Below are 18,099 nucleotides of genomic sequence, written 5' to 3'. Positions count from 1 at the left end.
CTGAGGCCCTGTGTGCACAGCTTAGTACGGGGCAAACACCCCCCAATTTAGATTTGGGTGGACTTTAGTGCTGTTAAGCGGTATAGCTTCGATAATATATCTAACTGTTAAAATGATATTGCTTGAATGTCAATCGACTGACAGGAGGATCTCGGTAATGTTATTTTACCGTTCAGTTATTGCTGGTAATGAAGATGTTGCACGATTAAGACGTTGATATTAAAGTTGATTTTAACACGTAAATACTTGTAATAATTCGGTCTGGAATATGAACACTGGCGCTCAATTCCATTTACACTCTGAGGAATTGAGCTGCGGCGTTGTGCACATGGAGGGGTGATGAGGGAAGTGTCCGGTCACTCTTGCAGATATGCAATTGCCCCTTAGGGAGAAGACCTTTTGAAATGAAAATTTTGCTGTCCTACAAACCCACCCCCCGGTGCTCAGCTATTTTGGAATCACCCACTTCTCTTCGCGAGAGACAGAACACAACACAGAATATATCAATTTATTCATCGTCGTCTACCTAATTTAATTATTTTGTAATCATTGTTGTGGTCGTCTATTTAGCTGATACGTCCCGCCCCCTCACCTCGTTAGAGGGACAGGGTAGGCTGGCTGCATTTGCATCGCGATCAAGTTGTTAATACCTTGCTGGAAGAGACAAGAAAGACTTCTGATCATCCCTCACGTTTTTCCACATCATGCGCTGTGATAAATACCGCACCATAACGTAGCCCAGCTGTTGAGCTAATCGGAGGTGCTGGGGAAGGATGACCAACTAAATATACCTCAATAAGCAGTTCTAAAGAAGTTCATCAATCTCAATTATTTAAAAGTGCACAGCTCCCAGTGGATTCCTAATATCAGAAGGAAGAGCATTAATGATGGCCGCAGCTCATCTGAAAGTTCGCGCTGCGATGACCATGTTTGTTCGATGGCTAGCCAAAATCACAACCCCTATCACGACCCATATCACTCACCCCGATCACTATCACTACCACTAATCACTACCCCTATCTCTATCCCTGTCATTACCACTACCCAAAGCCCTATCACTGCATTCAGGTGTGTAGCTAAATCATGGCCTCACTTGAATAGCTTACCCTGAATCAGCAGTGCAGTCACACATGAGTCTTGTCCAGAACGGCAGTACCAGGGTTCAGTACCAGGGTTGCGATTTCCGCATGGAAAATGCGGAAGGAGGGTTCAAATTTTCCCGCATTTTTGCTAAAGTCAACCGCAAACGGTGGAAAGACTACTCCTATGACCGCGCGCTTTTAACAACACGTTAATGCGTTCTATTGGAAAGGATACATGCAAGGCCCAGCATCACGTAGGGCTTTGAGTTACTGATTGGAATGAATATATGATTTCCGCATTTCCGCACAAGAACCACATACTTTATTCAAATGCGGAGCCGTGATTACGAGCACATGTACATGATGTATCCTTTCCAATAGAACGCATTAACGTGTTGTTAAAAGCGCGCGGTCATAGGAGTAGTCTTTCCACCGTTTGCGGTTGACTTTAGCAAAAATGCGGGAAAATTTGAACCCTCCTTCCGCATTTTCCATGCGGAAATCGCAACCCTGGGCAGTACGTGTTCTTTTCAGCAACTTCCAAACCGACAATTCCAGTATAGCAGTATTGACTCACTGCAAAACGTGGGAGGAAGCTCAATAAATCCTGTGAATTTAATCACAATGGCAGGTTGCACTCACACACACACACAAAGCGCTTGCCACGAATGATCCACAATACAGACAGTCCCTGGGTTACACGGAAGGGTTACGTTCCATATGTAATAAAAGACTCGGACGCTTCTCTCTGTCCTGTGTCCTTTATTTGGGTTCGATCTCTTTTCCCTCACGGCACTCCCCCTTACTGTTCGCTCTGCAGCCCCAGGCTGCTATCGCTCACGTAGCCCCCTCACAGCACTCCCCTATATACTCTTCGCTCTGCAGCCCCCAGGCTGCTGTCGCTCACGTAGCCCACTTCCCTCCTTGCAGACCCGCTGCTGTCTCGTCGTGCAGACCCCCGCTGCCCAACTCCGCCCTTGCAGACCCGCTGCTCTCTCTGCAGTCTCCTCGCTGCTCCTGCTGCCCCGGGGTCGGTCACCGTTGGCCGACGGTGCCGATCCTCGGGGTCCGTGTGTGTGGCGATCTCGCCACTCTCTCTCTCCCACTCCGCCCTGCGTGGCCTCACACTTTCCCAGTCCCCGATCACTCCCCACTGCTTCCGGTTTCTCCCCTTATAGACCTGAACCCTCTCCCCCACGTGACGTAACTCCTCCCCCCATGACGTCACTTCCGGAAGGTCGTTTACGCCCGCATTACACATAGAACGATCCATAACCAGAATTTTCCATAGTTTGGAAACTAGACAATTTTGCCCCTACATCAAGATAAAAGCCCATATCCAGAAATAGTTGTAGCCTCCCCTACCGTTTCTCTCGGCACTGTATCGCATTGTCGTGTATCGCGCTATCACTACCTGTATCATATCGCTGTACATACGCTTTGCACTTCTACCCATAATTAAACTAATTAAACTGTATTCAATTATTTATAAATACCACGAAACATTTTTATATTCATTGTTAACAGAGAGCGGTCACTTGCGAATGTTCGTTTACCGTACATTAGGCTAGGCCTAGACTTACACATTTGGCTAGGTCCACCTTACGCCTCGATTTGCGGTATTCATCCGTAACCTCACTGTGCTGCACTGGCTGAAGTGAGCAGGAAAAAAGTTAATTCTACACTCTAAACCTAAACTATAAAACGAAAACTAAAAACTTTTATTTTACCAGGTAATGCCCCACTGAGCTATGTAGCATATTTTCAGCAGTTCAACAATGTGGCTTATCACGTGAACATTTCTAGCAGCAGCCAAATATTGTAAACGTGTGGTGACGTTGATTTTAAGTGTGGAGGGAAAAACCGGAGGACCCAGAGAAAAATCCACGTGACCAAGGGGATAGAGACATGCAAACTAAAAATATACAGCAGGCACCATCAGATTCGCTAGCAAACCCACGAGCTCCTGCATACCAGGCGAGGTAGTTAACATCGCTGAGCGATCGTGGCGCCTACTAGACCTCCGCTTTGAGTATAGTCACTCTCCAGGTAACAGCCACACCCATCCAACACCTCACATGATGTGCACCACAGTTTCTGGTTAGAAAATTACAGTGCAGAGTACAGTCTGTTCTCCTATAACGTGGTGGTAGTTGTTGCATTCCTGAAGACCACCATTTCATAGGACAATCGCGTTGTAATAATGAATAATATAATGTAAGCGGTAAAGCACAGTTCGCGATCATGCGTGAGGTGATGACGCGTAACGCAGGACCTGAACGTTTAAGGTAGCAAGACTAGAAGCATCCAGCAGCATTCCAATGCGATGACGATGACGATGCTACACCGAGGTAGAAGTCGTATTCATTAATAGAATACGACGTTTCGATTGCAACACAAGCAATCATCATCAGGTACGAATGAATGAGAAAACAAACCTAGAAAATTAGAAATATAATGCAATACCACAAAGAGTCGGCTAACAGAACAGTTAACACTCTACCTGGTTGATTACGTTCTTCCAAAGATGTCTAAACTTGAGAGAGAAACAAAACACAGACACACAGACAGACATAAGCAGAGAGACAACCAGGTAGGGTGTTGATTGTTATGTTAGCCGACTCTGTGTTGTACTGCATTATATTTCTAAGTTTACTAGGTTTGTTTTCTCGTTCATTCGTGCCTGAGGACGATTGCGTGTGTTACAATCAAAACGTCGTATTCTATTATTTAAGTCATCTTCTTTCTACATGACTTTGCCGAAAGAACCAAAGAGTATCGTCAGTCCCGTAAAAAATGTGATACGAGTTCAATAAAAGCAGGGAGGCATTGTTAAACTCACAAATAATAAGACATTCTACATGTTCACGTAATACTGCGATAAATACTGTATAGTGAATAATAAATTAAATCTTAAATATAAAAGTTTCCAAGTGCGCTTGCGACGGATTTGGTACTCGAACGGTGGGCCTTACGTAGAATTGTTTTTGCCAAGCAGCACTCCCTAAGCCCCGCTGTGGGAATACGCTATTCAGTTTTCCCATCCGTAAATTTTAAAGCAGTTGAATTACCACATTTGTGCAATTTTTTGTATTATTTACTTATTTGCGCAACATCGACCGTACCAACTGATGACAACTTCCTGGGGGGGTGGACATTTTCTTTTACGCGTTTAACATGCAATACATATGTAATGCGAGCGTATGTGGGGTTTAGCCGCCCTATCCCCTAAGTCAATCAGGCGCCACGAAGCATCGGGGGCAGGGTCTAAGGGCGGAGCCTGGGGGCGTTAAGGGAGGGGTATTATCTGGAAGGTTCTTAAGGGGTGTGGCGAAGGGCGGAGTCTGGGTGACGTGGGAAGGGGATATAAGGGGGAGCTGGAAGGGGCTCGGGGTCAGTTGGCGGGAGCTGGAAGCTGAGGCCACGTCGGGAGTCTCCGCGAGCCATCGGCCACGTGGCGGCGCGGAGACGACTCACAGCGCGCCGTCTGCCAGCGGCGAACGGGAGAGCAGAACGCGAGCTGTCCATAACGAAGAAATAAAGACACGGAACCCAGTCGCTTGTCGTCGACCTGTTTTATTACACATATACACGTAATGCTGTAGATATTTCTTCACAGTGTGATGTCCTCTTCGCCCCCCCCCCCCCCCCAACATGATGCGTCCAGTTAATACTACAGAGTCCGTAGATAATATTATAATGCTTAGATAGCATTATTGTTGCACGGGCGGGGGGATGGTGGGGAGGGGGGTTGCGGCCCAGCCCCCAGCCTGCCAAAGTGCTACCTCCCCTGCCTTGGCAATGTAGGCCAGGACTGGGGCTCTGCACGGGACTAGGCCTCACCAAGCCTATCGTAAGTACAAGTTTCCTTGCTTCTTACGCTACAATCATATACATACAAAACTGTTGTTTCATTCATCACCTTGGAATTATTACACTATTTTTGTTTCTGTGCTCATAACATACAGTGAGGGAAAAAAGTATTTGATCCCCTGCTGATTGTGCGTTTGCCCACTGACAAAGAAATTATCAGTCTATAATTTTAATGGTAGGTTTATTTGAAGTGAGAGACAGAAAAACCACGTAAAAAATCCAGAGAAACGTATGTCAAAAATGTTATAAATTGATTTGCATTTTAATGAGGGAAATAAGTATATGACCCCTCTGCAAAACATGACTTAGTACTTGGTGGCAAAACCCTTGTTGGCAATCACAGAGGTCAGATGTTTCTTGTAGTTGGCCACCAGGTTTGCACACATCTCAGGAGGGATTTTGTCCCACTCCTCTCTGCAGATCTTCTCCAAGTCATTAAGGTTTCGAGGCTGACGTTTGGCAGCTCGAACCTTCAGCTCCCTCCACAGATTTTCTATGGGATTAAGGTCTGGAGACTGGCTAGGCCACTCCAGGACCTTAATGAGCTTCTTCTTGAGCCACTCCTTTGTTGCCTTGGCCGTGTGTTTTGGGTCATTTTCATGCTGGAATACCTATTCACGACCCATGTTCAATGCACTGGCTGAGGGAAGGAGGTTCTCACCCAAGATTTGACGGTACATGGCCCCGTCCATCGTCCATTTGATGCAGTGAAGTTGTCCTAACCCCTTAGCAGAAAAAACACCCCCAAAGCATAATGTTTCCACCTCCATGTTTGACGGTGGGGATAGTGTTCTTGGGGTCATAGGCAGCATTCCTCCTCCTTCAAACACGGAGAGTTGAGTTGATGCCAAAGAGGTCAATTTTGGTCTCATCTGACCACAACACTTTCACCCAGTTGTCCTCTGAATCATTCAGATGTTCATTGGCAAACTTCAGACGGGCATGTATATGTGCTTTCTTGAGCAGGGGGACCTTGCGGGCGCTGCAAGATTTCAGTCCTTCATGGCGTAGTGTGTTACCAACTGTTTTCTTGGTGACTATGGTCCCAGCTGCCTTGAGATCGTTGACAAGATCCTCCCGTGTAGTTATGGGCTGATTCCTCACCGTTCTCATGATCATTGCAACTCCACGAGGTGAGATCTTGCATGGAGCCCCAGGCCGAGGGAGATTGGCAGTTCTTTTGTGTTTCTTCCATTTGCGAATAATCGCACCAACTGTTGTCACCTTCACACCAAGCTGCTTGGCGATGGTATTGTAGCCCATTCCAGCCTTGTGGAGGTATACAATCTTGTCCCTGACATCCTTGGAGAGCTCTTTGGTCTTGGCCATGGTGGAGAGTTTGGAAGCTGATTGATTGATTGCTTCTGTGAACAGGTGTCTTTTATACAGGTAACAAGCTGAGATTAGGAGCACTCCCTTTAAGTGTGCTCTTAATTCTAGATTTGAAGCTGTCGTGACTGCAAGGATTCATACTCTTAGGTTTTTTCGGTAAAGTCACGTAGGTAAAAAATTATATTAAAAGTTAATAAAAGTAATAATGGAAATAAAATAATAATAAAATAATAAATCACTTTACCTACGTGACTTTACCGAAAAAACCTAAGAGTATGTGCTCCTAAACTCAGCTCGTTACCTGTGTAGGACTCGTACTCAGGTTGTCTTTCTCGTTCCGTTTATTTGCTCTTTAAAGTCCACACCTCCTCATCACCGCTCCGTGTCTCCCCGTTCGCTCCGTCACGCTATCCACCATCAACGGCGCTCTATGTCTCTCCGTTCTCTCTCCTGCTCTCCCAGAGTCCCTCACTCCGCTGCTACCCTACTCTGTATCTCTCCGATGCACTGCTACCACTGCTACCGCTCACTCTGTTTCCTCTATCCACTGCTACCGTACTCTATCCTATCTCTCTACACTGTTACTGTACTCTGCCCTATCTCTCTCCACTGTTACTCTTATCGTATCTCCTCTACTTACTCCTGCTCCTCGCTATCCCGGGCACCATCACTCCAGCTCCCCATCGCTCCAGCTCCCACCAAGACTCCCGTCTCTCTGTTACGCTGTGACTTTTATCCCCGCACCAATTAGTCCCTATTAATTATCTCACCCACCGCTTTTCCACTTGCCCCCAGGCCCCCAGCCTCACGTGGCCTTGTTATTCCCGCCTGGGCGACGCCACTCATTAAGCACTCAACCTCCTAGCCAATCACTGTCCTGTGTGCTCGGTTACCCTTAACACCTGTCGCCACTTAACGGCGTCTCCTCCCCGCGCCCGACAACAACCCCTTCCCCGGATACCCCCTACTGTACTCTGCTCGCTTGTATAGCAACAGAACAACCGAATGTGTGGCGCATGTATTTCAGGTCCTACACCTGTATAAAAGACACCTGCGAGCCAGAAATCTTTCTGATTGAGAGGGGGTCAAATACTTATTTCCCTCATTAAATCAATTTATAACATTTTTGACATGCGTTTTCTGGATTTTTTTGTTGTTATTCTGTCTCTCACTGTTCAAATAAACCTACCATTAAAATTAAAGACTGATCATTTCTTTGTCAGAGGGCAAACGTAAAAAAAACAGCAGGGGATCAAATACTCTTTTCCCTCACTGTAGAAACATTTTTTCTCAATAATCACCTTCATAATATTACATTCATAATGTTTGTGTGTGGACCAATTATATTTCTGTTCCAACCTTCTTCCACTAAACTCATGTACATAGAAAGTGTGTGTAAGTCCATGTGTGTGACTGTCTTTTTTGCCCGGGCAACGCCGGGTACTTACCGCTAGTTTAACATAAAATAAAGTAACATGAAAAAAAATATCGGTTCTATTTTCACTCACCTCGAGTCCTGATGCTAGCTCCCTTGTCGGAAGGGGAGTGCATCACGCGGGATGTGGGGCCTCATCACATCTAGAGGAGGATCGCTCCGCTGAACAAAGTAGTTCCGCAGTTCATCTTACGGGGGATGTTCGTAAGTGCGGGCGATCGTAAGCACGTGAGCCTTCGTAAGCACGCGGGCAGTCATAAGCACGCGGGCTGTCCGTAAGCACGCGGGCTGTTCGTAAGCACGCGGGCTGTTCGTAAGCACGCGGGTGGTCATACGCCCATAAGTTTCGTATCCCCGGGACCGCCTGTATGGTACCACATTTAGATTTTTCAGGAAAACAACCCAAACACATTGAAGTACGCCACCGTGATTTTTTATTTATTACCGTAGTTGCAATAACTTGTCTGGCAGCAGGAGGTGCTATCGACGTTGCCAACGAACGTCGACAGTTTTCCGAGGATGTACTGTTTCATCTGGTCCTTGAAGTTGGACACACCGCACTGTTCTTTTGTGGCACAGGTTCTGGCCAAGTAGCGAATACCACCTGCAATGGAGATGTAATTGGAGAAAAGATAAAGAAAATCTGCAGTTAAGTAGAAACGACATACAATTTGCACGTGTTTGTAATGAAAGCTAACGTTTTTGTTGTTGGTAAAGCGCATCTCAAAATGTGCAAAATAAGAGGATTTAGCCATCGCGGTTTTGTGATAAATGTATTAAGTTCACCGATCGGAAATGAACATGCTTTGATATATTACAATATATTATTACAGCACATTCGTGTGCATGTTTACCACGAGTACTGTGTGTGGTTAATGCTGTACATGATGAGCATCTTAACACAACGTCTGTTGTATTGCCAGAAAAGGTACGAAGCTTATTGTTATCTTTTAATAACTTTTATACTGGCATCAAAGGTATGCCATAGATAGACGCGCTGCTCAACGCGAGCTGAAAGTGCTCCGATACTCGGTATTGTCGTTGGCATTGTTCTCTGGTCTGTCACTGGTGCAGAGACAAGGCCGTTAAGAAAGCTGCCGTCTCCTGGTGTAGGCCAATTGGTTCTAAGCCCAATGCTTATATTACCGGAGGACCCGAAAAAAAATCAATGCAGTGACCACCATGGGGAGAGACTCTAAATATACAGCAGGCATCGTCAGGGTACGGGATTGAACCCACTGCCTAATGTATACCAGACGAGGGCGATAAACATATCCAGGTGGAGAGAGATAGACGCAGACTCCAAATATACAGCAGCCTTGACCTGGAAGCACTTACTCTGAGTCAGTTGCATCGTCACGCATGAGTCTTGCCCGATTGGACATTTCATCAATTTTTCAGGAATCCCCAAATCAGCACTTCCGGTTTTGCAATAAACAGTTGGTTCTGCAAAATTGTACAAAGATGCGTATTAGTATTTAAACTCAACCATTTCTTTTACCAGGTGTAAGGCCCCACTGAGCTATTATGTAGTAGCTCTTTTTTCAGAAGCGACCTGACCATCACAGATGATATCAACTCAACGAAGTGACTGATATGGTCACGTGGAAATGTACATCAGCCAAATACTCTAAACCCGTGTTTCTAAATGTGAAGAGAAATATCGGAGGTCCCGGCTTAAAAATCCATGCAACCATCACGGGGGATAAAGAGATGCAAACTCCACATATAACAGCAGCATGCATCTTCAGGGTCAAACTTCACGAACCTCCTGCATATCAGGTGAGGTAGTTAACATCTCCGAGCCATCGTGGCGCCTACTAGACCTCGCTTTGAGTATAGTCACTCTCAATGTAACAGCCACACCCCTCCAACACCTCACACGATGTGCACCACAGTTTCTGGTTAGAAAATTACAGTTCTCCTATAGCGTATGGTAGTTTTGATTTTAAGCTTTCGTGACTGCAGGAATCCATACTCTGTTTCTTTTGGTAAAGTCACGTAGATTTAAAAAATAAAAGAAACACGACGTTTTGGTCGCAACACAAGCGTCCTTCGGGTGAGAGAGAATGATCTGCTGTTGTGGCTTTATATAGGTACGGGAGGGGGAGCGTTTTGTAGCGTCGTGGCTGCAGGAGTTCACGGGGAGAGGGTTTGTGGCGTGCAGGGATGGGTGGGGGCTGGCACGGGGTGGAGTGGAGCTGGAGAATTTGGCATGTCAATGAGCTTGAATTCGTACACTAAAACGAAAAACGTGACGGGTGGGTGAGTGAAAATCACAGCAGTTAAAACATGACGTGGTTTATCACGTCCTTCCAATGATTGCTCAATCTGAATCCATCTTCTCGAATAAAGTTTTGTCAGTGTTTGTATATCTGGATGGCTTCATGAACAAAATTCTGATGGTCGCCCGAGGGTTTGCAGAGCACCTTGGTGTCAGAGAAAACAATGTCATGTGTGCCCACAGCATTGAAACAGAGACACGAGAGGCCAAACAACGACATTCCAGCAGTAGACTGAGCTCAAGGAGGGCTAGCTCGAGCACCATCCTGCGGCGGTGAAAGGTGGCGGTGCAAGCGTTACAGCGGAGCCACAGCAACCAAGAATCTGCTGTCCCTGTCTGGGGGGGTGGCTGTTCAACCCTAACAAATGGGCGAGAAGCCGTGCATGCGTGACGAGTGCGGCAAGACGTATTCTCGTGCTCGGCCTACAAGTATATGTTTTTTTTCTTTTCCGCTTGTGTGTTAAACTGTATGTACCCCGGATATTTTAAAGATGGTAATTATCCTGCTGTCCCTCCCGGCCATATTTAGTGCCACACTCAACTCTACAAACGGCTACCCTCGTGACTTTGCGTCCATACTTGTTGCTCGATTTCCCGCTACACCTGCTAATGAAACAGCTTGTAGACACTTCTACATTCCATCATTGTATCATTTTAAACCCTATCTTTGTCCCATTACTTCACCAGCACTCCTTCCAAACGTCATTCTGCTCTTTAAAATACCACCAACTGCGAGTTGCTGCTATTCGTCCAAGGTTCGTCGCTCTTCATCCTTTCACAGAAAATACCTGTGCAAACTATTCAACTTTTATTATTTCTGGGTGGTATTGAGCTTCACCCTGGCTCAAATGTAAAGAACTCGTATAATTCTGCAGATTTTTCTGGCAGAAAAGGTGTTGGTGTTCTACATGTCAACATCAGAGGGCTTGTGATTAAATTATGTCAACTAAAACTAGAAGTGGCAAATCTTGATCCGGACATTCTTTGCCTACCAGAAACATTTCTCACTCCTGCCATAAATAACTTGCAGATTACGATTGACAACTACAGCCTCTTTTGGCGTGACCGAGGATCTAAAGGAGGTGGAATTACCATCGATGTTAGTAATACTATTGCATGTGTAATTGGATCCGGAGACACTTGTAGAGGTAACTTCTTTATTACAATACAACACTCCAACAGTCCTGATACTATGTTACAGCCTAGGGACACAGCCTAGGGACACAGCCTACTTCTAGCGTGCCTGACACTGGCTACGCTCTCGGGTCCTCTAGCTACAATTACCCTAGGGGAGGCTACTTGACCCGACCCAGCAAGCATTACAGCCCTTATAAGGGTGTAGAGCCGGGAGTCCCACTACTGGCCCGCACAGCGTCCCAGCCCTTACAAGGACAAGCGGGGCGAGGGGGTCCAGGTCCTAAGCTGGCTGGTCTTGGATCTTGAGCTGCGACTAGCCCCGATCGGCTGGGCAGCAGCCCTTTTATCCCCCTTGCCCATCAAAGGGTGGGGTTGCGTGGGATCCTAGATCCCCCGCAGCCCCCTGTTGGTGGCGCCAAGGGGCTCAGCTGTCTGGGTTGTCTGAGATCCTGAGGCCCCGGCGCCGAGGGCTTAGCTGCCTAGGATCCTGAGCCCTCAGCAGCCCCCCCCCCTTTTGGGCTGGCACAGTGGCCCCTTCCCTGGGGGTCCGAGATAGCTACAGATGGGCCCTGTCCACCACTGCCGGTAAGTGTGGCCCATCTACGGCACGACACATGTTCACCAGCTCACGCCTTGTATAAAAAATGTTGCTTTGAAGGTCTGGCTCTCAGAATAACTATCGCAAATAATCAACAGATATTGGTAGTGTGCTGCTATAGATCGCCTAGTGCGGACGATGTTGAAGCTGCTTCTGCACTGAGAGAGCTTCTTGGGGCCCTCCCTAAAGGTCAAATAGTTTTAGTGGGTGATCTAAATTGGAATTGGGTAAACCCGCCGGCCGTGGCCACCAATTTTGCAGATGAATTTAACCTATTTCAATTAATAAATTTCTCCACAAGACCCAACCAAAAAAAAATCATCTCTGCTTGACGTCCTATTGACAAATGCCCCTCACAATTTCGCACTGACTGGTGTTCTGGGTAATAACCTTGGTGATCACTATTTCATTTTTGGGGTGAGATCATCAGTCAGACCCAAAGCCCCCCTAAATTGGTTGAGAAGCACTCCATGAGACACTTCAGCACTCAGGCATTTACTAATGAATGTGCTTCACTTGGATATTGATAAGGTCTGTGATATATCCAACCTGACTACGACTTTGGAGACTCAGGTACACGTTTCTCCAAATTCTTAACAAACATGCTCCGTTGGTTAGATTTCAAACTAAAAGCAACTGCCCACCATGGTTTGATCCTTTGATTACTAAGCTCATGAAAACTAGGGACAAGGCTTGGGCATGTGCTCAGAAAAGCAATTTGGTCAATGACTGGATAGAATACAGGATTTTAAGGAATAGATGCGTCAATAAAATACGGTATGCAAAAATTGTCAACTTTTCCTCCACTCTCCTGGAATCACATGGAAAAGCCAGTATTTTCTGGAAAACAATCAAATGTATCGAAAAGGCATCTAAAACAGATAATCTGCCCGTTGAGCTTAACCGAAATGGGTAATATTTTTCAGATCCCAAAAAAATAGTTGACAATTTTAACCTTCATTTTTCTGAAGCTGGTAACATTTTTGATAATGTATTGGGAGTCACCCCTGCTCATGCAAATTCCTACACCCCTGTCCAAACATTAAACGAATTCCGTTTCCAGCCAATCCACGAAAGTAATGTTCTGAAACAACTGTCCTAACTCAAAGGGTCCTCCCTTTACCGGAGCAGATAGAATTCCCGTCTATGCTCTACTAACTGTTGGTTACCTAATATACAAACCTATAGCCCATATTTTCAACCTGTCCATCAAATAAGCACCAGTTCTTCTAGAACGGAAACATTCCTATGTTCGTCCACTTCACAAAGGGGGTCCTAAAGATGATCCAAATAACTACCGACCTATCTCAATGTTGTCCCTGTTGATGAAAAATGTTGAAAAATTATTGAATTACCAAATTAGCAGAGTCCTGTCAGCCAACAATCTATTACATCTAAAAAATCTGGGTTCCAAAAAAAATACAGCACCACATCTGCTGCATAAGACTTCTCTGAATCACATTTACAGTAGCAGTACTGCGCCTGTCTTGACTTTTCCAAAGCTTTTGATACAGTAGACCACAACACCCTGCTTAGTAAACCAAGTTGCCTCGGTTTTTCCGAAAACGCAGTAAAATGGTAAAAAAATTACCTCTTTTCTCGCACCCAAACTGTATTCACAAATGGTTGGAGGTCAAACAGTGTTAAGATAACAAAAGGGGTTCCACATGGTTCCATCCTCGGCCCCCTCTTGTTCTCTCTTTATGTCAATGACTTGGGCACTGACCTGGATCATTCCAGGGTAAATCTTTTTGCAGATGACACGATACTGATTACTGCTGGCCGCTCTCCAGATGAAGTGATTGCTAAGCTTCAGGGTGATTTCAACAAACTACAACATTAGCTAGTTTCTCTTAAACTAGTCCTGAATACCTGCAAAACCAAGGTGCTATGCTTCTCAACAGGACTAAAGCAGTAAGATATTTTTCCCAAATTACATTCCTTAAATAATTATCAAATAGACAAAGTTAACATCTTTAAATTTCGATTTAAAGCTTTCGTGACTGCAGGGATTTATCTTCTTGGTTCTTTCGGTAAAGTCACGTAGAAGGGAAATAATAAAATAATAAAAATAAAACGTAATAAAATAATTCTCACGACGTTTCGGCCACAACGCAAGCAGCCGTCCTCAGGTGAAGAACAGGTCTGTCGGAAAGACAGCGTCTGAATGAGCACCACCAAGCTTGGCAGCATATATTTAAGCTGGGTTGGAAGGGGGAAGAGTGCCTTGACAAAGGAATTTGCATATCAAGAAGAATTTAGCATATTTATGGGAAATGCAGATATGGGATTAGTCACTAATTGTGGAATGCGTAGGAGGTGGGGGGGGGGGTTTCAAAGTCATATTATGCAGGATTATCAGCATGAAAGGGAGAGAGTAGGGTTAGCATTAATAAAGGGAAGGAATGTTAATAGTATGGAGCTGCAGCAACTAAAGCCATGGTGGAGAGTTTGGAATCTGATTGATTGATTGCTTCTGTGAACAGGTGTCTTTTATACAAGTAACAAGCTGAGATTAAAAGCACTCCCTTTAAGTGTGCTCCTAATCTCAGCTCATTACCTGTATAAAAAACACCTGGGAGCCAGAAATTTTCTGATTGAGAGGGGGTCAAATACTTATTTCCCTCATTAAAATGCAAATCAATTTATAACATTTTTGACATGCGTTTTTCTGGATTTTGTTGTTCTTATTCTGTCTCTCACTGTTCAAATAAACCTACCATTAAAATTATAGACTGATAATTTCTTTGTCAGTGGGCAAACGTACAAAATCAGCAGGATTTCCCTCACTGTATATAATTGTATATTACGTGAAAAGACGATGATATTTTTGGTACGGTTATATTTAACAGTACACGGTTCAGGTTTTCAAGAACGCGAACCAAACGTACATACAGAAAGTCCTTGACTTATGTTTGAACGGGTTTTATGTTCCCGAGAGCCGTTCGTAAGTGGATTTTTGTCGTATCTTAGACATCAATAGGTAATTGTACAGTAAATATGGTCAGTCCCATAAAAAAGTGATACGGGTTCAATAAATGCAGGGAAGCATTGTAAAACTCACAAATAAGACATTGTACATTTTCACGTAATACTGCGATAAATACTGTATAGTGAATGAAATTAAACGTCAAATAAAGTAACATGAATAAAATAATCAGTTATTTTCGCTCACCTTGAGTCCTGATGCTAGCTCACTTGTCGGAAGGGGAGTGCAACACGGGGGATGCGGGTCTCATCACATCTAGCGGAGGATCGCTCCGCCGAACAAAGTAGTTCCGCGGTTCATCTTACAGGGAATGTTCGTAAGTGCGGGCGGTCGTAAGCACGCAGCTGTTCGTAAGCATGCGAGCGTTCGTAAGCACAAGGGTGGTCATAAGCGTGGGCGGTCATAAGCATGCGGGCGTTCGTAAGCCTAGAAGTTTCATATCCCCGGGACAGCCTGTATGGTACCGCATTTAGGTTTTTCAGGAAAAACCACCCAAATATAGAGTTTTTTTTTTATTACCATTGTTGCACGAACTTGTTTGGCAGCAGGAGGTGCTATCGACGGTGCCATTGAACGTCAGCAGTAATCTGAGGATGTATTGTTTCATCTGGTCCTTGAAGTCGAACGCATCGCACTGTACTCTTGTGGCACAGGTTCTGGCCTGGTAAGGAATGCCACCTGGAATGGAAATGTAATTGGAGAGAAGAAGAAAAAGAACAAAAAAATCTGCAATTAAGTATAAACGACAAAAAAAATTAGCACGTGTACGTGATGAAATCTAACGTTTTTGTTGTTGGTAAAGCGCATCCCAAAATGTGCAAAATAAGAGGATTTAGACATCGCGGTTTTGTGACAAATGTATTAAGTTCACCGATCGCAAATTCACATGCTTTGATATATTACAATATATTATTAGAGCACATTCGTTTGCATGTTTACCACGAGTACTGTGTGTGGTTAATGCTGTACATGATTCCGTACAATAAGTATCTATTTGGTGTTTGAACATCTTAACACAACCTCTGTTTTATTGCCGGAAAGGGTACGAAGCCTATTCTTATATTTTCATTATTTTTAACTTGACTGCTATGTCGTGGTGAAATCGTCAAATTTTGTAATCTACATTTCGTCCACTTCCTGTTATACAATCAATCCCGAATTTTGCACACGTATTCAGATCCAGTGACAATGCATGCCTGTATCAAAATCAAATAATCATATAATTGGCTCCTTGAAAGCAATAAACTTTAATTATATATATTTGTCGTGGTCAAAAACGCCGCGGTCCCTAAACTCTGGATTCGGCTTGCCGAAGAAACAGGCACTCCATGTCAATGACTTACAGGCACCCTCCACACAAAAGTTGTACATTGAAGATTCATTTATAAAATAACCTATTAATTCAAGTAATCGTTGATGTGGGAGCAGGCACCACATCATTGACGTACTTCTCGACAGTGAGTTAAACGAAGTTATGAAGATAAGTTTCATTGTATGTCGTCGTCAAATCTTGTAATCAAAATGTCGTCCAGTTGCCGTTGTCCAACCGATCCCAAATTTGCGCACACTGACATCCAGACACAATGCATGCCTGAATCAGAATCGCGAATAATTAATCAATTACTTGCCTCGTTTAAACTGATTAATATTTGGTATGGAAGCATTATTCCAGGAGTGCTTTGCAAACAGGTGTTGTTAAAATATATATGTTAATACCAACGTAGGAGTAGACACTTCAAAACTTGCCGGGAACATATTCTTTTTGTACTTTTTTCTTTTTTCCTTCAAGGTAAACAGCCACATCAAATGCTTTGGTGTGTTTACAAAAGTTATTTATTGTGATGTAGTGCATCCAATGGGACAATGCATAGACAGGGTCAGTGACTTCATTTTTGCACTAACCCCATTGAATAGTGACATTTAAATTCTAGATTTGAAGTTTTCGTGACTACAAAAAAGCCACCCACACAGATTCCTATCTGAAACCTGATTCCCACCATCAACCGGCACAGAATAATTCCCTCATCAAAACACTACACCATAGGGTCCACTGTATTTCTGACCAACACCACCTGGCCAGTGAATTGGAACATGTACACCGGGCCCTCAAGATGAATGGATATACGGACCGTATTATCCGCAAAGCTGTTTCTCCAACCATGGAGAAACAACCACCTGAGACTCTGATCAAAACCATCACGTTACCATACATAGCAGGCGTTACCAAATTTTTTTCCAAAATATTAAACAAACACAAGATCCAGGTCCGATTCAGTAAAGTACACAAAATCCGTGATCTGATCTCATCCGTAAAGGATGTCATTCCAAACTTACAGTTCCCTGGAGTCTACAAAACTGAGTTGCATTTGTGGTGATTGTTATTTTGGGGAAACGAAATGTCCAAAGAGTATGACATTTTAACATTTGTATTGATGTTTTATTCATTTTTTTATTAAGCTGTTTGTGGTCGACAAATCGTTTGCGTGTTGGCCTTTCGATCTAAAGCTCAAAGTTCAATCTTGGGGATGAAATTTGTATTTTTTTTTCAATTAAATGTTTGGTACTTAATATAGAGCTTTAAACTCTAGGATATTTAAGAGTGAGTTGTCTGTGCTTGATAAGTTGACTGAAGTTTGGAAACGTGACTTTTATTTTAACATTTTCAACTCTCAGCTCATGAGTTCAAGCCCTGACTTATCACAAATTGCCAGCCACTCTTTGACCCAAAGTCATTTGTCCTATACTCGTGCCAACAAAAATGCAAACCAACAAATCAAACAAAAAAAGGACCTACGGTAAACGGTAATAACATTTGGTAAACAAACAATGGATCATGGGAAGAAAAAGCAAAAATAAACTGCAACGCAACGAAAGTGACGGTTAGAAAGGCTCGGCAAAAGTACCAAGAAAATCGTAGCAAAATGAAGATGAAGAGGCAAAGCGCGCCAGACTTGACAAACTACGTGATCATTTTCATGATGAAACACCAGAAGCACGTAATGTTTGATTGCAACGAGACTGAACATCACAATCAAGAAATCAAGAAACACTCGTGATGGTCGATTGAAATCTGTGCGTGAACACACATGACAATTCAGAGTTGCAGAAGACTTGAAGCACGTGATGTCATATGAAAGCGAAATCGTCATTATCAATCGCAACATCTTCAAGCACTCAATGCTGACGACATGACAACATTTGACAATAAAATCAATACATTGTCATAAAATCTGTGAAGTCTGCAACAAACGCTCCTATCCAAATCAGACTGACAGAGTACGACGTAATGAAAATGCATTGCACTATCTACCAACCGAATTGTCATCAAAGCAGACATTGAAAATGCGTTCACGTTGCAAGACACACATC

At 44.1% G+C, this 18,099-nt stretch overlaps 1 protein-coding gene across 1 annotated transcript in view; it reads right to left on the bottom strand.

The window, feature by feature from the left end:
* Positions 1–18,099, bottom strand: part of LOC133339061 (uncharacterized) — a 254,530-nt gene that overhangs the window by 15,387 nt on the left and 221,044 nt on the right. Inside the window, exons 5-9 of the mRNA XM_061547183.1 lie at positions 15,250–15,408; positions 9,061–9,168; positions 8,168–8,326; positions 1,604–1,658; positions 1,107–1,156 (exon numbers count right to left, since the gene is read on the bottom strand). Of these exons, the coding sequence (XP_061403167.1) occupies positions 1,107–1,156; positions 1,604–1,658; positions 8,168–8,326; positions 9,061–9,168; positions 15,250–15,408 (531 nt within the window). The remainder of the gene's footprint in view (positions 1–1,106; positions 1,157–1,603; positions 1,659–8,167; positions 8,327–9,060; positions 9,169–15,249; positions 15,409–18,099) is intronic.

This window comes from Lethenteron reissneri, unplaced genomic scaffold, assembly GCF_015708825.2.
Source record: "Lethenteron reissneri isolate LAM-NWPU_2019-01 unplaced genomic scaffold, ASM1570882v1 scaffold_1640, whole genome shotgun sequence".
NCBI classification, from domain to species: domain Eukaryota; kingdom Metazoa; phylum Chordata; class Hyperoartia; order Petromyzontiformes; family Petromyzontidae; genus Lethenteron; species Lethenteron reissneri.
This window is presented reverse-complemented; position numbering and strand designations above follow the sequence as displayed.